The following is a 22,020-nucleotide window of genomic DNA, read 5'->3' as shown; positions in this document are numbered from 1 at the left end:
ATCTAATTCGGAGATAGTAGGGAGTAGATGATCACTAACACCATCCACAATTAATTTCATGGCTTTAGTGTTATCTTTTTCCGATTTAATCAATTTGTCATTCCATTTTGGTTGGTCAGATTTTTCAATGAATTGCTTTAGGTCATTATCTTTTAAGGTTAACTTCATTCGTAATTTCCATGCTGCATAATTTGAATCACCGTCAAGTCTATCCTCCACTTTTATACCGCTCACCATTTCGAAGGAAACAAAACTTTGAATATTTTAGGGCACTTTAGTAAAATAAATCTAATTGGGATTGTCTCTTAAACCTACTATGATACCATGTTATTGTGTAGGATCTCTGATAGAAATATTGATGGAGATATAATTCTGACTTACCTTTTTTTTATGCAGAAGTTCAGATCTCCAGATTTGTCTTCAATGAATCAAGTGTTGATGATGTATTTGGAAATCTACAGGTGGTACGATCTTGGGGACTGCAAGTATGCTCGGTAATTGATATTGCTTTGTCCACCGATGTGCATATTATATTTATATTCCACCAAAAGACATGGCTCCGTAGGGGCATGACTCTATGTGGCCATGACTAATCAAAACTGTCTTAAACATCGATAGTAACTAATGTGCCTCTTCATTAACATGCTTGATACAATAAGAAAACTCGGCAACTATGCACAACAAGTAATCATCCATATGAAAGCCCGATATTTAGAATATCGTCTGTGATACTAAACCCTATCCTTGATCAGTATGTTGAACTATAGCAGATGTCTTCAACCCAATATGAATCTGTAGAAATATATATATATATCAAAGAGTTTAATCTTTAAGATTACATCTCTTATTTTATTTGACAGAAGCTATAAACATTCACACCTCTCCCCCCTTTTTTCTCCCCCAGATAGAGAATAGCATTGTAATCACCACCCAAGACTATGATTTCATCTTGTAGAACCTCCAAAACCTCTATTAAATATTTCCATAACTCTTTTCTCCCTATACTTAACCGGCCCATACACATTGATCACATTAAATTTTCTCCCTAGTTGTTTTGAACTTACCTTGAGCCATTGCCAATTTCTTTCCTTCTGCATCGCCACAACACTCACCGAATCATCCTTCCATAAAACACACATTCCACCTCAAGCTCCTTTTGCAGCTACCCATTCACTTTGCCACTTCCCAGATTTCCTTTTAGCACCTACTACATCTATTTTTATCTTTGTTTCCTGGAAAATAATGACATCCGGTCTCACTTGATCTAGGCCTCTCTTGATCAAGCGAAACTTGTCAAGGGCATTACAGCCCGTGACATTCCACGAAAGGATCTTCATCCCTTTTGGGAAGGGTTTTTCCCCCTCCGATCTTTAGCTTATTTTGGCCTCTTGCACTTCCTGCAATTTGAATCAAAGTATTGAGCGTTCTCCTTCCTCTCTTTTGATTTTCTCCGACCTGAACTTTGTGACTCTTTCTTTTTGATTTTGCTACAGTCCTTTTTTCTTTCAGATCCATCATCACCTCCAAACCAAGGTAATCCTCCTCGAGCATATCCTCCCTATCCATTGCTTCCTTATTGGAGCTTTTATCAAAGCTCGAGGCTCCAGAGCCCCCCTTCAAGTTTCTGATTGGGGAGATTTCAATGTCTTAAAGATCTCTCACATCTATCTTTGTCCTCTTCTGTAACATACCTATAGTCTTCTTCTTCCTCATTGCCCCTATGCACTTCCACACCATTCCAACCCCACCATCTTCACAGTAGACCTCTCTTCCGATATTTTGGGGTTCCTCTAGTAATTAATTCTAGCGAGTCTTCTCTCAACCTTGAGTCTTCCCCTTGTTCTCTATCCCCTCCTTCCATTGCACATCCAAACTACCCACTTTTCCCTCCAAAACTTGATTTTGAACTACAGCTTCACCTTCCTTCTCTTCCTGGCTTTCCTACGGCATATTCCTAAACATTTTCTCTCCATATAACCCTCCCTCCTCATTCACCATTTTTTTACCCCCTTCCTTTTCACTATCTCTAAAATTGTTTTCTCTGGTTTTCCAAATCATAATGCTTTCCGTTTCAGCAGCAGTCCCTCTTATGCTTTTCTCTCCCCTTTCCTGCACCCCTACTTTTGCTTCAGCCAACACTACTACCCTATTTAGTAACCTTTCATCGTCCTTCCCCTTTTGTCATCCCTCTAGCTTACACTTTTCTGATTCATGGTCCTCACTTAGGCAATGCTCACACACCATTCGACCTTCTTCCATTGACAGAGGTTGCCTCCATACCTCCCCTTCAGAAAAAACCTCAATCATTTCTAGTATAGAATGACAATCATTCCACATTATGCATATTGTTGGGAACATTTGTAGAGTTTCATTATCAACCATTTCCACAACCTTCACAAATGTCCCTAGTTTATTGTCTATCTTCCGATAGCAGTGCTCATTCCAGTATTCCTGAGGAAGGTTTCCCAAGCCCACCCATGTAGGATAGGAAATTGCTTTATTATTTCCTTTGTGGGGTCAAAGTTTGGTACCCATGCTTTCATACATAGTTCAACTTCTTGTTCTCTGCCACTTCTCGGCGAGGCCAAAAAAATTTCTCGGCAAATATTGGAGAGAAATCGGCAACTTCTCGGGAATTTAAAAGATGACTTTAATTTAATTAAGAATGCAATTTTTTCACAAAATTCAATAAGTAGATGCATGTATTGAGTCAGTAAATGTGTAAACAAACCAAACAAGCTGATCTAGATATATATAAATGCAATAAGTAACAAAATCGCATCCTCATGTGGAATGCCGATGTAGTTACAGTCTACAGACTCTGAACTCTGAAACAAGCTACAAATAGTAAATACCGAATTGTCTTTGTCAAAATATAAGTAAATACAAATGTCATGTTCAATATGAAACTAGTCTACATCTTCCTCTTCCTCATCCCAGTAGTTCTAGTAAAAACTATGGGAGAGAGCTTCGAATCCGCTCCTAATCTGTTGGAAATCGCTACAAATCAATGCTAAACAGCTAAGTGCTGCTCCAAAACCCTTCTCCACCCAAGATGCTAAACGCAACAAATGAAACAAGGAAATGGCATTTTTAAAACTGTAGGTATATATTGGACACCGCTTGCGAGAAAACACTCAGTTATCGTGAGAAATTGGCGATATATCGCCGACTTCTCGCCAACTTCTCGCGGCAATAAGTTGAAATTCTTGGAGCCCTAATGTGGCAATAAAAACTAGAGTTTTCTTGCCGCCAGAAACTTCTCGCGAGAAGTATACTTCTCGGCGATGAAATGACGATATTTTAACCTATGCTTTCATATAAAAACCAAACACTTTAGGAAATATGGTCCCCCATTTAAAATCCAATCCCTATATTGTGTTAGCTCCTCTATTGCTATACAAAACCCATTCTCCAAAGTTTTGAAGTCTTTCACCCTTCTCCACTTTTCATCACACCAGTTTTTTAGCTTCTCTATTGCAGGCCATGGTCCTCTCCACTTTAAAAAGAAATCATTATTTTCCAATAAATTCCTCTTCCCCTTCATAGGGCCTTGTTCTAAAACTACCCTTTTCACTGTGCATCTTATCATTTGCTGGTCCTCAATCAGTTGTTTCTCCTAGTTCTCCACTGCTTGTGGTTTCCTCATTCGCTTTGCAATCTCTTCAAAATCCACTTTTCCCCCCAGATTAAAGGATGTGAATCTCTGCATAGGATGGCTTCTCTGTCCATAGAAACGATTCCTTTCTCCTTCATTTTGCCAGCTCCCTCCCTTTTGCTATTCCACTTTTTTCCACTGAGCCCTCTTGCGAAATTTTTTTCCTTCCCCCTGCCATCTCCCATTTCTGTTACCCCAGTAGTTTAGACCTTCATGCCTTCTGAACGGTTCAAACCTTCCAGGATGCTGAAAACTTCTGCCTTGTTTATAGTAACCACCCTCATTCCTGCTCAAGAACCCTGCTCTCCACCTTTCAGCCATGCTTTTGCAATCATTTCATTAACATTTCTCTTCATTTATAAACTTAAACTATTATAATTTTTTTATAATACATATTTAAAACATAACATACATGATATGCCAATATATCAAATATTATTTTAATTAAACTAAATTGCTGTTAACTTTAATATTTTCTATCGGTTTATTTTATTTTATATTTTTTATATTAACATTTATAAATTAAATTTTCGTATTTTAAAATATTCAATTTAGATTTTAAACTACATATAAAATTGAACAAGTCTAGCATTTAATTTAAATTTAACAAATATATTATGTCTCACACACACACACACACACACACACACACATCCGCACACACACATCCGCATCCCCTCCCCTCCAAAAAGGAAAAATCATGCATCTTGCATCAGCTTCTAGATCCGCATCCGAATCAGTAACTAAGAATATAAACAATCTCGGAGAGATCAGCTCTGTAGAAAATGTTTTAAGAGTGTTTCTCCATTGGACTTGGTAATTTATATGATGTCAATTATAATGTCACCCTTTGCTGAGCACCAAAGTATTGAACCAATTCTTATTTCGCTTGCAAATGAAGACAAATTGTATTGTATTTTTAGTAATTAAGATTCAAGTAGACAACATTAAATTTACTAGTAAATATGCTTAGTAGGCAAACGTTGGCTGCTACAACTGTAATTAGTAAATATTTCATATGCAAAATCTTTTCCATTTGATAAAGTGAAATTTCTTTATATTCTTGCTAGCATCCTTTATGGCACCACTGAGTAAGTACAAATCGACCAATCCACACTGTTCTGGATTTATAGATGAAAACTCAGACCACTTGTTTTTCCCTCACTGGAATTTGTTCATCCTGCAACCCCTTGGCTACTCTGTTGAATCTGATTGATGCATGCACCTGTCACTTGATCATTAGTTTGAAAATTCCAGAGAACACAAATTTCCATCTCCAATATCTATAGCAATTTTTTTCCTTCGATATCTTCTCTGTTTCAACTGGTGAAGTATGCAAGCTGCAGACATTGGAATGGTCTAAAACTTTTTTCTGACAAGACAAATTGGAAAAGTGCTTTTGATATATATGGCAAAGTTTTAGAATTATTAATTTTACATTGCCTTTTGTCTCTGGCATCCAAGAATAGGATTGGATGTGCTAATTACAGTTGGTATTTTGGTTAGACTTCTACTAAAGGAGAAAATAAATTATGATTTATATGTTGCTAGCAATTGTGGATTGAAACAAAATTAGTAGGGAAGCTACAAGAGAGAACAGTGCAATCATTAAGAATGGTATTCACTGGGGTTAATTTATGTGTCACAGTACTGCCGTATTAAATGCAGTAATAAAGCATGACTATGATCTGCATTTCTCATATAATATCTACTGTAAAGTCCACTTTCAAGGTTTTAAGTGAGGTTTATAACCAGATACTTGGTATTTTGCACTCAATTACTCTCATGTGTATACAGATCAAATGATTTACTGGCTAGATTGAAGTGTATAGGTATATTCTTCTCTTAGTCAACTCATTCTAATGTTGCATTGTTTTTTCAGGTACTAATGAGGAAAGGAAGCCAGATTCAACTGTGCCAAAGCCAAAATTTGTTATTTAAAATGCTCACAAAATTCGATTGTTTTGGGGAAATTGACACTCTTAGAGATTTTCGTCATAAGCATCAAGAATATCATCATGACTAACTTTTTTAATGACAATTTCTGATGGTTAGTGAAGTTATTGTGCATTTTAGGTTTAATGACAGCTGGGCTGGGGTAATATCCATTGCTTGAAGGGCTTATATTGTTGCGTGAGAACTACTATAAAAATTTGTAATCTAGCGGATTAGAACTACTATAAAAATAGATTGTCTAACTGATTAAATAGATTCTAGGCAGCATAAACAGTTTCCTTTTTTACATCCATTTGACAACTGTTAGTAAGGTGAATTGACATTTCTCAGTTTGCTAATTCCTATGTCTTGTGATATCACATTTCAGCCCCAGTGATATCTCATGTAGTTGTATTTCTCGTCTCTAGTGAAGCTTGATTCTCATAGGGAACATTTTTGTCCCTAAAATTATAATTGGAATAAAGATATTGGACCTCCTTCAACGATTCTCATTGAAAAAAAAACATCTGCAAAATTTTGAGAAAATGCTACCTTTTTAGTGTGTGGCATATTCTATTACTACTGAATCGCATTTGACAGACATGAGAGATTTCTGAAAGAAAAGTCTTTGCTGAAGTGATTATATCAACTTGTAAAATGCTATGTCAAACTATGCGAGTCTTCAGAATCCCTGTTTTCTGAAATTTTCTACAAATGAACTCAGCTTATATATTAAAAACAATAGTTTTTTAGCCAATGTGATTACTGAAGTGTTAGGCCTGGTTTTCCAATTATTATACATTGGAAGTACAAGTTTGTAGGTTATTTCTGCTATTCTTCCTTAGCATTCTACAGCTTCCTTTTGTCTGGATGAGGAATTTGCAGAGTTACCAGGAACCTCCATTATAAGTGCATTGACCTTGTATCTATCCATGTACTCACAATTTCTAGTGATTACATTCACATATAATATAGCCATCTGCTTTTTCATTTACTTGTGTACCTTGATTTGATTGGTGATTCTATCCTCTTTGCAGGTACTGGATTAACACTGTGTCCCTTGGTAACTATGGGATTTTGTCATTTTGGTACACATGTTTTTGGAGTTTGATAAGAATTTCAATCTAAATTTGTGTAATCAATTTGATATTTTTTCTGAATTGCTTAGTTCAAGTAGTTTTTCAAAGCTTATTTTATAAATTAGATTTGAAGTACCTTACATTTCTATTGTCATGCCAAATTTCTTTGATTGTGGTGGGAGAAAATTTTGAATCGGTTAGGAAAGTCTATTTGTTCAATGGCACAGGCAGATAACGTTAAATTTTTCTTTCCTAGATTTGTATGACATGTTCACTCATGACCAAAGGTCTATAGCTTAAGTTGGAGCTGATACATTCAATGCTTGAATTTCAATCTTATGTTGACGTATAGAAGTAGTAACATGATTTTGTAGATGCCAAATTTGATGTATAGTTCAGAATGGTTGTTTATAAGTCAACAGCGGGATCATGCCTTGAAGCCATTCATATTAGGCTCAGTATAGGAAAACCAGTCTATTAGTTTTTACTAGAAATAAAGGAAGAAAAAATTGTATGAGCAATAAAAATTATAGTGGGTGCATCTTGGTCATTGGGTTTGGAATATTGCGCCTGCTTTTGAAATCTTGGACTTCTGAAGTTGGCTACTACCATGTATTAGCATTATTTTGTTCATTATGCTTCCCTTGCTTAGGCTATTGGCTATCAAGATTATCTTGCCACAAAGATATAGCTAAGGCCAGGCAAGAAACTTGTCTTACCACTAAGGAAAGCCCATTCACTTCAAGATGTAGAGGAAGGGCAATGACCAAGCCTTGGGAGACTAGCCAACAATACTTTGAGATTGTTATTTGTAAGATTTGACTATGGAGATAAGTCACCCAAGATCTAGAGGCAATGGAAAGCACAATAACAAGAGAGAAATACGATGATAAGAATGAATTTTATTCTCACCAAGAGTGCAATACAAATCAATCAACTATATTGGATTGACTCAATTGGAGTAAACTTGAAGTGAACATTGCATAGGACCATTTGGTTATGTAGCCAAGGTGAGTATAAAGGAATGAGTAAGACAATGGCAAGTGTTGATGTCTCATTACATTTTAATCAAGGACAATTTATCACCTATTTAAAGTGGAATCATATGTCTACCATAGATGGGTCATCCCCTAAAGTGTAATTAAGTATGTGCAAAAAAGGTGGAAAGTGAAGAAGTAAACTAAAGGTGGAATCATCATATAAAGTGGAATGTGATAACATATGACAACCCAAATTGGAAATGCTCCTATGTGGTCCCCAAGTAAACTTAAGTGAAGTGTAATTGATATTGACAAGTGAATAAAGTGCTTTGATTACAACAATACACCACCTTAAGTGCAACTAAGGGAAAATGTACAAAAGCTAACAATGCATAGTGGGTTATGACCACTAGCCATGTTAGGAACCCATGTACAAATACAATGCAATCTTTAACAAATAGAGAAAGGGAGAAAACTGCGTGGGATAAATGTCCCCTCCAAAAGAGAGATGGAAACACAACACGTTTGAAGACACAAACAAGACTTTATATGACGAAAAACCCCTCAATGTTAAATCTCTTACAAAGATGGTTCAATATGATGACCAATACTCCTCTATAGGAAGAAAATAGAGCCAATCCTACATGAAGACTGTCTAAGTGTCAAATAACAAGTACCATTGTTGATGAAGAAGTGGTAATGATTTACTCACTGCAATATGATAGAGACTAGACATGAAGCTACCTTCTTAAGCATCAATTGGATAATTGCTAATGTCAGATTGGTGCATTCTAAGTCTCAATTAGGTTATTTACCAAGTCTGACAAGATATTTCGCAATTTGCTAAGTATAGAAGAATTACATCAAATACATCATTAATGCCAAAGTATAAAGAAGGATGATGCTTATCATTGTTTGGACAACATCTCTCATGCAAAGAGAATACAACATGATATAACAAAGATGCAAAGCTTGAGATTGATGATGATGCTACCAAAGGATGTTTTGAAGATCACAAAAATGCCTTTGATTGGAATGATGCCAAGGAAAAATAGAAGACAATTGTCTCCCAGTGGTCGCTGGTTGGAGGATGCTGCAACATGTATGTAGGTGGACAATCTCTCTCCCAAATATGCATAATTATTGACAATTTGCTTTTAATTTATTAATTTTAAACCTAAAACTTCAATGTAATAAGATTTCCACAATCTGCAAAGATAATTGAGTATATTTATATATATACATACATAATAAAACATTAAACCATAAGTCATATGTTGATCATATGATAATTTAAATCGCCATTCATGCACATCGACTTGATTATCATTAATGTTATTTCTTTCAAGTATATATCTGTATACATTGATATGCATTAAGTCAATATTGAATAACATTTTCTTTGTTATTTAAATGAGTATCAATTTAATTGATATTGGACATAAATTACTGCAATTGATAATGTATAAATTGCATGATTATATATCAAATTCGTATATGATTATATTTGCTATATCGCCGATAACAATCGTTAATATTAGTTTGGCTAGAGATATTGATTATGAAATAGTATTTAGACATGGTGATGTTGAGACATATCTACACATGTGGAGACATGTCTATCCATCAACATGTCTCTTCAAACAAAGATATAAATTCCAAATGAGATCGATGAAATGACAAGTACTGAAATCATTAGTGCAAGTCATTCGGAGTTCAATCTCTCTTTTCTATACTTGGAAATTTATGATACAAATTAAAAAATAATTTAAGTATTATCAATATCAGAATTATCCACATTTCTTGTGACATATCATTGTCTCATTGTTCCAACAAGAACTTGCAAAGAATTATGAGTGAGTAAGAACATTATTCTAGAGATAATAAAATTAAAAACAACTATATTCCTAATCAACAATAGATCTAATCTATGTACTCTAACTTGAATGAGATTTGATCTTACTCTAATGGTTCTTTGGATGGCTCATGCTCCTGCTCTGGTTGCGTTTCAAAATGTTGTTGTTCCTGCTCACCGTTACGTAGTTTTTGTTGAAGATGTCGTTCTTGCTGCCACACTCCTTGATATTGCTGCATTTGGGGGTGTTGTGCTAGCGACCGTCGTTCTTCGAAAGTCTTCGGCCCCTGTTGCTACGTCTAGTGGTGGGTCTTCTAGGTTGTCTATGACATTGCTAGGGTCTTCCCAGATGGCCCTCTCAGGGCCTTTGGTAGCTAAGGGGAGGTCAACGATTTCATATGCATATGTGGCTGCTTTTGAGGCCAATATCTGTGGTCCTGCCTCTGCTGGGAGAGGGGGATCTCGTCCTTCAATGATGCTTGTTTTTGTAAGTAGCCCCATTGTGGTTAATCTAGATTCATATACTATGGATGAGATCTTCAAAACTGTGGAAGATTTCTCTTCTACTGTTGCTATTTTTTGTTTTAGGGGTTTTTGGCCCACTCTTTTTGATTTACATGCTTGGATTTCCAAACATTGGGAACCCATCATAACTGATACAATTCAAATTTATGTAGTGGCAAGGGGCTTTTTTATTGTCAAATTTGAAAATACTCCAGATAGGAACACCATGTTGTGTAATTGTTGTTTCTCTTAGGAGGAAAGGTTTCCCCTAATGGCTAAACCCTGGTATCAGGGGTTTGATCCTCTTATTGAATCCTTTAATAAAATAATCTTATGAGTAAGATTGCCTAATCTTCCCCTTGTCTTTGGTTGGATGCAGTATTGGAGTCCGTGGGGGAGGCCATTGGGGAATTCCAAATGGTTGATATTGATTCTTTTGATATTTTTAAGATGTCGTATGCTTGTATTCTTGTAGAGGTTGATGTTTCTAAGGGTCTCCTTGAACATATTACTTTGGCTTCTCCAAATGGTTCCTTGACCTAAAATCTCGATTATGAGGGTATTCCTTTCAGATGCAGAAAATGTCATAAGATTGGCCATCTCGCTATGCGGTGTTCCTCTGATAAGGTTAGATTGAAGAAATCACCTTCTTGGTGGTTGGGGGTTTTAGACCATCATTATACAATTCGAAAAGTTTCCAAGGAAGGGGGTGTGGTAGATTGCTCACCTTAGATTGATAATTCTTTGGCAGTTGCTAATGTTGCTGTCTTTGATGCTACGAATGATGTTTCTAAGGCAGCTTTGGTTCAGAATGTTAAGGCTGCCGCTTCTATTGTTGTTGTCTCTGTCTAGAACATTGATGCCGGCGTTGGTTCTATTGTCTTATCTCTTGTTGCTGTGGGTATTGATGCCCATGTTTCTCATGGGAGGGTTTTGGGGGTTAGTTGTGGTGCTACCCTTTTCCCTTCTATGGATATTGATGTTGTCTGCCCTTTAGTGGGTTTTTCAGGTTTATCTCTAGTTTGGTAGATGGTTGCTGAAAAGGTGGAGGATGGATGGACATTAGTTAAACGAAACAAAGTCAAATCATCCAAACCTTCGTTTGATGTCTTTACGTTCTCATAAGATTGGACCAAAATGTTCTTGTTCGTCCTTTGTTGTGTTTAGCTGGGTTGGTTTTTAGCCTTCTTGATGAGAACTATGGTGAGTTCCTCTAGTTTGTTGGGTGGTGTTCCACAGTTGTTTTAAGTTCTTTCATTGCTATATCTTTCTTTTCTCTTTGTACAAGGTTTCGGGTCCTTTCAAAACCTGTTTTACTCAATCAACACAATAGATCTAATCTACTTTAACAAATGTACATACCTCAAACAAGATGAAAGAATAAACTTAAAGAAAGAGAGGATGAACCTATGTACATATGACTGAGATACATATAAATAAAACATATTTGTATATATGTATGAACATATATACGTAAATGAAAGTAAGAAAAAATATGTATATTGGAATATGCATATAGATAAGTGTGTGCCCTCACACACGTGCACAGACACACACAAAGATATATAAATACACATACATATGCATGCGCGCATGAGTGCATGTGTGTGTGTGTGTGTGTGTGTTGTTGCAAGATGTACGCCCTTGCAAGACAACACTTGGTTTGCAACATTGTTTAACCACATCTCATGTTCTCTATAAGTTTAGTGCCCATATCAAGTATTAATAAGTTGATCTTTTGGTGCAATGTCAATCAACTATAGGTAGCAGAGCCCTAGTCATGAATTTGAACCTCATGATTGCACTAGGGGTATTTTTGTAAGGTGTGTGCCCCTAATTTCCTTGTAATGTGTATCATAATTTTTGTTTCACAACATAGTTTAAGCACCTCCTCTTGTTTATAAGTCTAGTGGTTCTCTCAAGCATTAACAAGTCGATCTTTTAGTGAAATGACAATTAGCATATATGTATATATGTATGTACGAAAAAGAACAATAATAACTAAAGACATAAAAGTATCGATGACTATATAAAAAATATAAACTTAAACTTAAATGCAAAATAAGTACTTACAATCCTAAGAAAATAAATAGAAAGCATGAACTAAAACAAAATAATGAAAAATGTTTTCTATATATACATGTATACCAATTTAGGAAGCCTTTTCATATCCTTCTTGGAGTCTATATTTTTTGTTCTTATCTTTCTCTACTATTCTTTGATCATTTTCATTCTTTTAAATTCGTTTATAACTTTTGTTTATTTTCTTATGATTGCGAGTTCTTGTTTTGCATTCAGATTTATGTTTATATTCCATATAGTTATTAATATTCTTACGTGTTCACTTGTTATTGTTCTTTTCTCATATATAACAGGTGCCTTTTGCTAAGACGTTTGATATTTAGATTTCTTAGATGTCAACTATTATTTTGCAATCTTTCTTCTGATGAACAAATCTGTTTTTGATTAGATGAAAATAGGTTTTGAAGGGGCCCTAAAACCCTTTATATCTTAGAACAAGAGATATAATCCATTAAAGCCCAAAGACAAAAAGAAGAAGAGACAAACGTGAAACATGCATGGCAAATGACAAAAACCAGCCAGACATCGAGACAACACATAAACAACCAACAAGACCAAAAGACCAAAAAGAAAGGACATGACACAACAACACTAAAACATAAGCAAATTCGCTACCTCAAGCTCCAACTTCTCCATTTTCCCAATAGCCTTCTTTAGCTCTTTCAGGTGGCCAAATTTGTTACAATTGTTGCATTGGACACTTTTCCTCTTGGAAGACTTTTGAGATCGTGATGCTGGAGTATCCTGGGTTTCTTTTCTATCCTGCTCGATAGATGCGGGCTCAATTATTGTTGTGGACCTTCTTGATGACTTCGTTGCTGATTGGCTCAGTGAATGTGTTCTCTCTTCATTTACCAAGTGGCTCTAGTTCTTTCGGCGAGTGTTTTTGTTCTATATTTACCGAGTGCCTCGGTCACCTTTGCTGCTACTATTTGGTGATGTCTTTTATTGAGTTGTCTGTTTGGTTCTCATTTGTGAGCCAACTTATGTATTTAATTTATGATTGTCATTTAATGCATTAGATTGATCATTGGGATACATGTAGATCGTTACGTGGTAAACCTTCTCCATATGATGATCTAGAATCTTCTGTAAGCTGTTTTGGAAAGTATATAAAGGGTCTTGGTCTAGAGTTAGCAAATAGTGATTCTTGATTCTGTGTGAGCCATTGTCAGGTTTTGGGCGTCCCATCCATGGTAGTCATCTATGACCACACAACGACAACCAATCTTATGTTGTCATTGGCTCTCAATTACCGTTTCATGACACTGAGGCACTATGTCCTCTTCATGAGTGAGCTCAACCATGGCTTGCATCCTCCTTGAGATATGATAGCGATTATCCGTAGCAAGTTGCAACTATAATGAGATATTGTCTTCCAATGGTTGTGTTGTTTTTTTCCCCTTTGGCATCACTAATTTTCTTTTATGATTCATTATATTTCTATCATGGTATCTTTGTTAGTAGCTTATCAATAACTTTGTTCGTATTATTATGGTCACCGTGTGCTAACGCCATTTGGTTCAAGATTATGTCGACGTTCTTTGCTTGATGTCTAGTAACCTTGAGGCTCTCTTATTATTCTTAGTCTTGATTATTTTATTCCTTATGCCAAGGTGCATCTAGCGGAAGTAAACAAATTTTAGGTAATGAATTTGTTTTTCGTTGCTTGAGCATTTTGTATTGCTTGTACATTTGCAGTTGCATGATGATATATGTACACTTTGCATAAACTTTATGTTGATTAATAACCAGTATTAAAGGACTTCATTTTGGTTGTATAATCTACTACTATTGTTAATCTCAAAGAAAGGGAAGGTCGTTCAAGTCTCTTTCTTATGGTAAAGAAAAAATTTCTTAGAGAGGATAATTTTTATGAAGTTGCAGAAGGTGTTTCTCAAGAAGAAGAAAAAGAGGACTTTGGATTGACACCAGAATAGAGATAAGTATTTTGTGATCAAATTCTATGTATAGATCATGGATTTTGTTAGATAATTGGAAATAATATGCTTTTGATATCTATGATAGGTTGATCTCTCTTGGTTACATGACACATCAAGAAGATGATGAGAAACATGGGAACATTTTCTAGAGTCAGGGGAATGAATTGATAATACAAAAACTGATATTCAAAGGAAGTGCATTCAACTTCATAGGGAGGTTAGTGACAGGGGAAGATGCCAAATTATTTGCATACTTATGTGGAAGGGTAATTGCAAAAGCTCATTGTTTGGTCAAATTAGAATCATCTATCCTAATGTGGTGATCAAAGGTGCCCCTCTTGAGAGTCTTTGTTAAGAGAGATTCTTAGTCATTCTTATACATGTTACTATAATGAGTTCTCTGAGAGAAGTTCGAGGTGAAATTTCTTGCTAATGAGTTATTTTCTGTGAGAGAATGAGGTGATATCCCTTGCTAATGAGTTCTCTATGAGAAAAGTTCGAGGTAAAACCCATTTATGTTAGATCCATCCTTTGCGGTGAGTTATGGTAAAAAAACATTCTTCTCAAGGAGAAGTTAGAGGTGAAAACTCTCATTCCACGCTCTACATTGAGGCATGGTGGAAGTCATGTGTGACTCCATGACTTCAATTTTATTGCTACTATGATGAATTGTGCTATGTTGAGATAACATGTTTTAACGAGAATCTATGTGACCATTGACATCTTTGGTTGCATCTATGTGTTCCTTCTCTACTAAAGAGTGATGTTGAAGAGTGTAGCTTCCATAATGATGTAAGCCTAGGCTGCTAAGGAAGGAAACCCCAAGCTACCCTTACTAATACTTACAGACAAAAGCTTTACTCAGACAAACAACATGGAACAAGTGGCCATATGCAACATATATATAGGTGCAATTATTTCACTTCACATTTAAAGAAAGAAACATGCCTAGTTGTGAGGCCTTCTAGGTTGCAACCATTTACAATGAGAATTACAATATTAGAGTCCAAGCTCACATATTCTATCTTATTCTCTCTAAGATACTCTCCCAAATCCCCTCTCCTACATCTAACCAAGCTTCTTTTATAGCCAGCTAAGCCACAAGCCAACTAGTCAGGAATTTAATTACATTATAGGTTTAGTCTTCGAAGAGAAAACAAAGACCCAAGCTAAGGACAACATAAGACCATGCACTCTTAGGAATAGGCCCAAACACAAGTTAGGAGTCAACTCCCAACTACACAAGATGCCCCATCAGCATAATAAACTGCACCAAAGGAAACATTGTGCCTCATTGGAAGAAAACTATAGGAAACAAAGACCACAAAGAATGACGCACAACTCAAAGAATAAGAAACATTAGGACATAGACACTTAGGACAAGGATCGAGGATAGGTCCTTGACATGGTGTCAATTGCACATAACCTGAAACCAAAAGAAGCAACGACTACCTCTCGAACAACAAACTAGTACAGAATACAAGAAATATTTTTTGGTTGATACAAGATTGCTCAAAGACCCAAGATTCTCCCGCATCAGACACTAGAGGTTAATAAAGAACTAATGTCCACATCAGGCATTTCGAATATTTTGTCCCAAATCATAAAGATCCAACTCAGCTTGTGTAATACATGAACTATCTTCCATTGGTTTGTCTGTCTAGTAAACTAGGTATTCCATGTAGTCTTTTCCTTTGGTACTCTTTCTTATTCTACTATTCATGATCATCTCATTGTTGTTTGTCTTCTTCTTAGGATAACCAAGGTTATCTTTCAATTCATCATCTAATTCAAAATGCTCAAAGATATATGCAATATTGAGTATAGGTGAAATATCCATATATTCCGATAATTCAACTGCAAAAGTAGTTCTACTGTCAAACTTTCTTAGAATCTTACAATGACCAAATTTCTTCATTTTCAAGTTGTTGTAGGTACCAACAGAAAATCTATTTTTCTTCAAATGAATCATAACCTCATCTCCAACCTCAAAAGATTTGTCTCTTCCTTTTATTTCCTCTCTGTTTATAGTCCAAATTACTATCCTCCAAATTCCTTTTTACTTCCTCATGTAAAGTTTTCATGAAATCTACAAATTCCTTAGCTTCAACGCATCTTCTTACCTCAATAGTCAAATCCATTAATTCAATAGTTCCCTTAGGATTCATTCCAGTAACAATCTCAAAAGGTGTCTTCTTAGCGTTCCTATTCACCAAATTGTTATATATGACCTCGGCTTGTGCCAAAACCAAATCCTAATTAATAGGCTTATCCCTAACCAAACATTTCAACAAGTTACCCAAACTTCTATTCACAACCTCAATTTGTCCATCTATTTGTGAATGAAATGTAGATCTTAACTTCAACTTTGTATTTAGCTTCTTCCAAAGTTTCATTTAGAAATAACTAATAAACTTAGTATCTCTATCTGAAACAATAGTCTTACCAAACTATGCAATCTTATCACTTCCTTAAAGAATAATTCAAGCACATGTACTGCATTATATGTCTTCTTACAAGGTATGAAATGAACCATATTTGAAAATATGTCAACCACAATAAAAATAGAATCATTACCTCTCCGAGTTCTAGGCAAACCAAGAACAAAATTTTGTATTGATATCTTCCCAAGGCTTATTAGGTATAGGAAATGATGAATAAAACCCCAAATTCTAACTAGTTCCTTTTGTTGTTTGACAAATTATGCAACTTATAACCAATCTTTGCACACCCTTAGAAATTTGCAGCCAAAAGTACCCCATCAGAAATCAACTAAACTATATTATCAATCCCAAAGTGTCTTGCAAGTCTGCCACAATGCTTTTCCTTCATGATGTTATATCTCATAGATCCTCTAGGTATGCAGAACTAAATTCTCTTCAACAAAATGTCTTCTTGAATGAAATAATAAGTCCACTTATCTCTTACCATGTGATATTTACAAGCTCTCCAATGTTTTACAAAATTAGGGTCAGTTTCATAAAAGCACTTCAACTCATCAAAACCAAGTACCTCAACTCTCATCTCTGTTAGTAAACTCTTTAGACTCAAAGCATCAACAACTTTATTTGATTGTCCACTCTTATGATTCAATGAAAACAAAAAGTTATGTAAATATTCAACCCACTTCTTGTGTCTTTGATTCAACTTATTCTAATTTCCCATATACTGCAAATCTTTATGGTTAGTGCACAACAAAAAATCTTTATGCATGATATAGGAGCATCTTGGGTGTAAGGGAAATATTGCATCACCCAAAAATATTTCTATTTCTAGTTTTCCAATTTTTGTGTTTTGAATAAGGGTTATTTTTGTATAGAGTTGCTATTTGTGGGAGCTTGCTAATTTTATTAAGTTGGTATTATGTGCTCAAATTGTTCTAATCTCATATGGGGAGGTTCATCTTTGACCTATCATCCCATCAATTGAGTTTTTTGTCATATCATATGTATTGGTTCAGTTATTGTAGATTTTCGGTATGAATTTTGGCTATCCAATCTTCAAGTCCAGCAATGAAGGCCTAAATGGCTCCGAAATGAGGGGAAACCTTGTCTAATAGGAAAGTGCATAATCGATTGTTGTAGATTGTTAGTCAAGGATTTCAAAATTAGGCTTTAATAGCCCATTGAGTCAATTGTTTCCTAGTTATGGTGTCTAGAAGTGAACCCATTCGAAAATATAATTTATAATTTGTCTCGAGTCGATCTTATGTAATAAAGTGTAATGAAATGATATAATATGAGGTTGGTCGATCTCAAGGGTTAGGGATTAGTGTTTAGAACCTTCTGGGATAGTTAAAAGTGCTTATATAAGAAAGGCCTATAGGTTGTCTAGGGCAGTTCTAGGTGATAGTCGCAACTTTGTCTTGCAAATTCTTGTAAGAAATGCACCTATATAGGTTTGCATATTGTAATTTTGTAATTTCGCATTTGTGGCAATAATAAGAAGCCCATTTTTTTTCTCTCAATTTGTATGTTGTCTATTTCTATTTTTTGTTGTGGTATTAAGGGGAACACTCTTCATCAAGTGGTATTAGAGTGGAAGTTTCTGAGTTTGTAAACAAATTGCCGATTGGGAGGCAGTTTGCACGAGGATTGTGGTTTGGGCTGAGCATGTAGACAGATTGTCGATTGTGAGACAATTTGTACTAGGGTTTCAGCCTAAGTGTGAAAATACCTCCACAAAGAGAGCGTGGTGGAAGAGTTGTAGGTGTTACACCTAAGGGTTTTGGAGCCCTCTAGAGACAAATGCAAGCATTGGAAGAACAAATGTGCACATGAATAAATCTTGTTGTAAGAGATGAAAGTGAGGATGATGAAGAAGAAGCAAATGTTGAAGAAGAGACAATTTTGAACCCAAAAGAAGAGATGCTTTTTAGAGCCATTTCCAAGATTTGGAAAAGACCTAAGTTTGAGGTTCTCACATTTTTGGGAAATCTTAACCAGAAGGAATGGATCGATTAGATCAATAACTTGGAGGAATATATGAAGATATTGAAGATTTGGATAGGGTCAAATTTGCAAAGGCCAAATTGAAGGGTCTTACAAAGATTTGGTAGCAGAAGATTCAATTGAAATAAAATAAGGAAGGATAAATTCACAATATGGGATCAAATAATAGCTAAATTGAAGCGACAATTCATTCCTGTGGATTATGTGTTTGATCTATTAAATAAAATGCAAGGGTTGAAGCAAGTGGGCAAGAGTATACCAAAGAGTTCTATCAAGTTCTCATCAAAACATGACATGCGAAAGATGAGAAGGAGAAAGTTGTTCGTTATCTTAATGGGGTTGAGGCTAGGCATTCAAGAAGAATCGAGTTTGGTTGGAATGAACAATATTGAAGAGGCATACCAGTTCGCCCTAAGAGTTGAGGAAAGCCTTAACAAGAAGTTTGATAATAAAAATAGTGGAAGAAGTCAAAGTGGAATATCTAAAGGATGATCTTAAGGAGGTTGAAATGATGATCAAAAGAACAAGGATGAGGCCAACAGTAGCAGCCAAAACTAGAGGGGAAACAATTACAATAATTTCCATGATCAGAACAATAGAGATTAGAGTGGAGGAAGAGGGCAAGGATCTCGAAGAGGGGGTTTCTATGGAAATGTTTTCACTACAAAGAAAAAGGGCATAGAGCATTTTAGTGTTCCTAGTGCCAATGAAGGATTGAAGGCCAAGTCAAAGTTGTGTATGTTGATGAAGATGTCAAATCATCACATTCTAAAGATGTTGAAAGAGGAGAAGTCTTAGTTAGCAAAAGAGTCTTGCTCCATGGTGAGAATGAACCTGATCAAAGGAAGAGTTTGTTTTGCACAACGTACAAATGTGAAGATAAGTGTTGTGATGTGATCATTGGCAGTGGAAGTACTAACAATATGGTGTTAGGAAATATGATCACTAAGTTAATGTTGAAGAGGTAGAAACACCTGCGCCCATACTGTATTATCTTGGCATAGTATGACCACAAGGTTATGGTCAATGAGTAGTGTCTTGTAAAGTTCAAGATTGGAAGCTACCAAGATGATGCTCTTTGTGATATCATACCTATGGACATATGTCATATGCTGCTAGGTAGGTCGTGGCTATTTGACATGTGTGTTGCGCATGATAGGCATGCAAATACCTACACTCTGACGAAGAATAGAGTGAAATATAAGATGAAGCCATTGAAGGAGAAAGAAGAAAAGGTATGTAGTGCTTCCAGAATATGTTTTGTTGATGGAAAGGATTTTCTCAAAGATATGAGGCAAAGGCATGTGTTTTGTTGTAATTCCAAAAGATGGCAAATGATAAGTAGAGGAGGTACTTGCAGAAGTGACATATTTGTTGGATTTTTCGGATATTGTGTTAGATAATGTACCTGACAAATTACCCCTAGCAAAGAAGATCGGTCACCACATGGACTTGATTCTAGGAGCTAGTTTCCCAAACAAAGCAATGTACATAATAAAACTGACAGAAAGTGAAGAGTTGAACAAACAAGTTCATGAGTTATTAGATAGGGGGTTGATTCAAGAGAGTTGAAGTTTATGTTTTGTACCAATGAAATTTGCACGTAAGAAGAATGAAGAATGTAGTATGTGTATAGATTCTCAAGCTATCAACAAGATCAAAATCAAGCACAAATTTCCATTATCGAAGATGGATGATATTATGGATTGTTTGAGTGGAGTTGTGTATTTCACAAAGATAGATTTGAAGAGTGGGTACCATTAGATTCACATCAGAGAAGGATATGAGTGGATGACTTCTTTCAAGCCAAGAGAAAGATTGTATGAGTGGTTAGTCATGCCTTTTGGGCTAACCAATACACCAAGCACTTTCATGAAGCTCATTAATGAGGTACTGAAGGAGTTTTTGGGTAAGTTTGTTATTGTTTACCTAGATGATGTTTTGATCTTTAGTGAGACATTGGAGAAGAATTTAATGCACATTTGTAAGGTGTTTGATAAATTGAGGGAGGAAAATTTTGCTAACAAACTTGAAGAAGTGTAGTATTGTGAAGGACTTGGTGTACCTGAGATTTGTAGTATCAATAAAAGGTTTGAAAATGGACCCTGAGAAAGTGAAGGCTATACTCGAATGGCCTACTCAAGGAGTACAAATGAGGCAAGATATTTTCATGGACTGACTAGTTTTTATCAAAGGTTTTAGCAGTATTTGTGGAGCTTTGACTGAAACAATGAGAGGAGATAGGAAAGAAATTAAGTAAACTGTAGGTGTAGATAAGAATTTTAACCTATTGAAATAAAAAGTTACATGCAACTTGTTTTAGCACTTGCAGATTTTAATAAGGTATTTCAAGTAGACTATGATGCTAGTGGTACTCTAATAGGAGTTGTTTTTAGCTATGAAGGTAGATTTGTTGCCTATTTTAGTGAGAAATTGAATGATGCCAAAATAAAGTATTTTGTTTATGATTTGGAATTTTATTGTATAGTTCATGCATTGAAGATGTGAAGACACTATCTTCTTCCTAAGGAGTTTTTTTGTATATTGATTATCAAGCTTTGCAATATTTAACTAGTCCAGAAAAATTGAATCAAAGACATTTGAAATGGGTTGAGTTTTTGCAGAATAATATATTTGTTTTGAAACACACGAGTGGGAAGTCTAATAGAGTTGCAAATGCTCTTAACAGAAGAAAAATTTTGCTGAAAAAAATGCAGATTGAGGTGGTTAGGTTCAAAGAACTCAATAATTTGTATTTGGAGGATCTCAATTTTGGTGAGGCTTGGAAAGCTTTTATAGAACCTGTTACATTTGATAGGACAAAGTGGTTGGATTTCATAATCTAAAATGGTATGTTGTTCAAGGGAAGTTAGTTGTGCATGCCTAGAAGTTCTATGAGAGAGAATTTCAACAAGGAGAAGCATAGTGGAGGATTGGATGGACAATTTGGTAGAGATAAAACCATTGCTTTGGTTGCAAAGAATTATTATTGGTCACAGTTGCAACAAGATGTGAAGAATTTTGTATAGTGTTGCAAAGTATGTCAAATGGCGAAAGGAGTGAAGTGAAATACAAGGTTATATCAACATTACATGTACCTAAGAAGAAATGTGACGATGTTAGCATGGATTTCGTTCTTGGTTTACCAAAGACATAACGAGGGTATGATTCAATATTTTCAGTGGTTGATAGATATTCAAAAATTGCACAATTCATTCCCTACAAGAAGGCAAGTGATGTTATTCATGTGGTGGAGTTGTTTTTTAGAGAAGTGATGAGACTACATGGTCTTCCAAAGAGTATAGTTTCTGATCGAGATACCAAGTTTGTTGGTATATTATGAAGAAATTGAAGACACATTTGAAGTTCAACTCATCCCATCATCCATAGATTGATTGACAAACAAAAGTTGTGAATAAGAGTGGAGAATTTGCTGAGATGCTTGGTTGGAGATAAGTCAAAAGGTTGGGATCTGATTTTACCATAGGCATAATCTGTAGACAATAATTCTATCGAAAGGAGTGCTCGACAAG

At 35.5% G+C, this 22,020-nt stretch overlaps 1 protein-coding gene across 5 annotated transcripts in view; it reads left to right on the top strand.

The window, feature by feature from the left end:
- LOC149571045 (uncharacterized) overlaps window positions 1-22,020 on the top strand; it is a 149,253-nt gene that overhangs the window by 98,327 nt on the left and 28,906 nt on the right. The window contains exons 2-3 of one of the 5 annotated variants that reach the window (XM_089812613.1): window positions 397-494; window positions 5,541-6,099. The exons of 1 other annotated variant lie outside the window; for it this stretch is intronic. In XM_089812613.1, the coding sequence (XP_089668739.1) occupies window positions 397-494; window positions 5,541-5,684 (242 nt within the window). In that variant the 3' untranslated portion in view covers window positions 5,685-6,099. Of the gene's footprint in view, window positions 1-396; window positions 495-5,540; window positions 6,100-6,630; window positions 6,819-22,020 lie in introns of those variants that run through there. 3 more of the 5 variants (XM_089812614.1, XM_089812615.1, XM_089812616.1) reach the window with 3 other exon arrangements.

Source organism: Cupressus sempervirens, chromosome 2 (genome assembly GCF_028749045.1).
Source record: "Cupressus sempervirens isolate cs-2001-9-10 chromosome 2, ASM2874904v1, whole genome shotgun sequence".
Lineage (NCBI taxonomy): Eukaryota > Viridiplantae > Streptophyta > Pinopsida > Cupressales > Cupressaceae > Cupressus > Cupressus sempervirens.
This window is presented reverse-complemented; position numbering and strand designations above follow the sequence as displayed.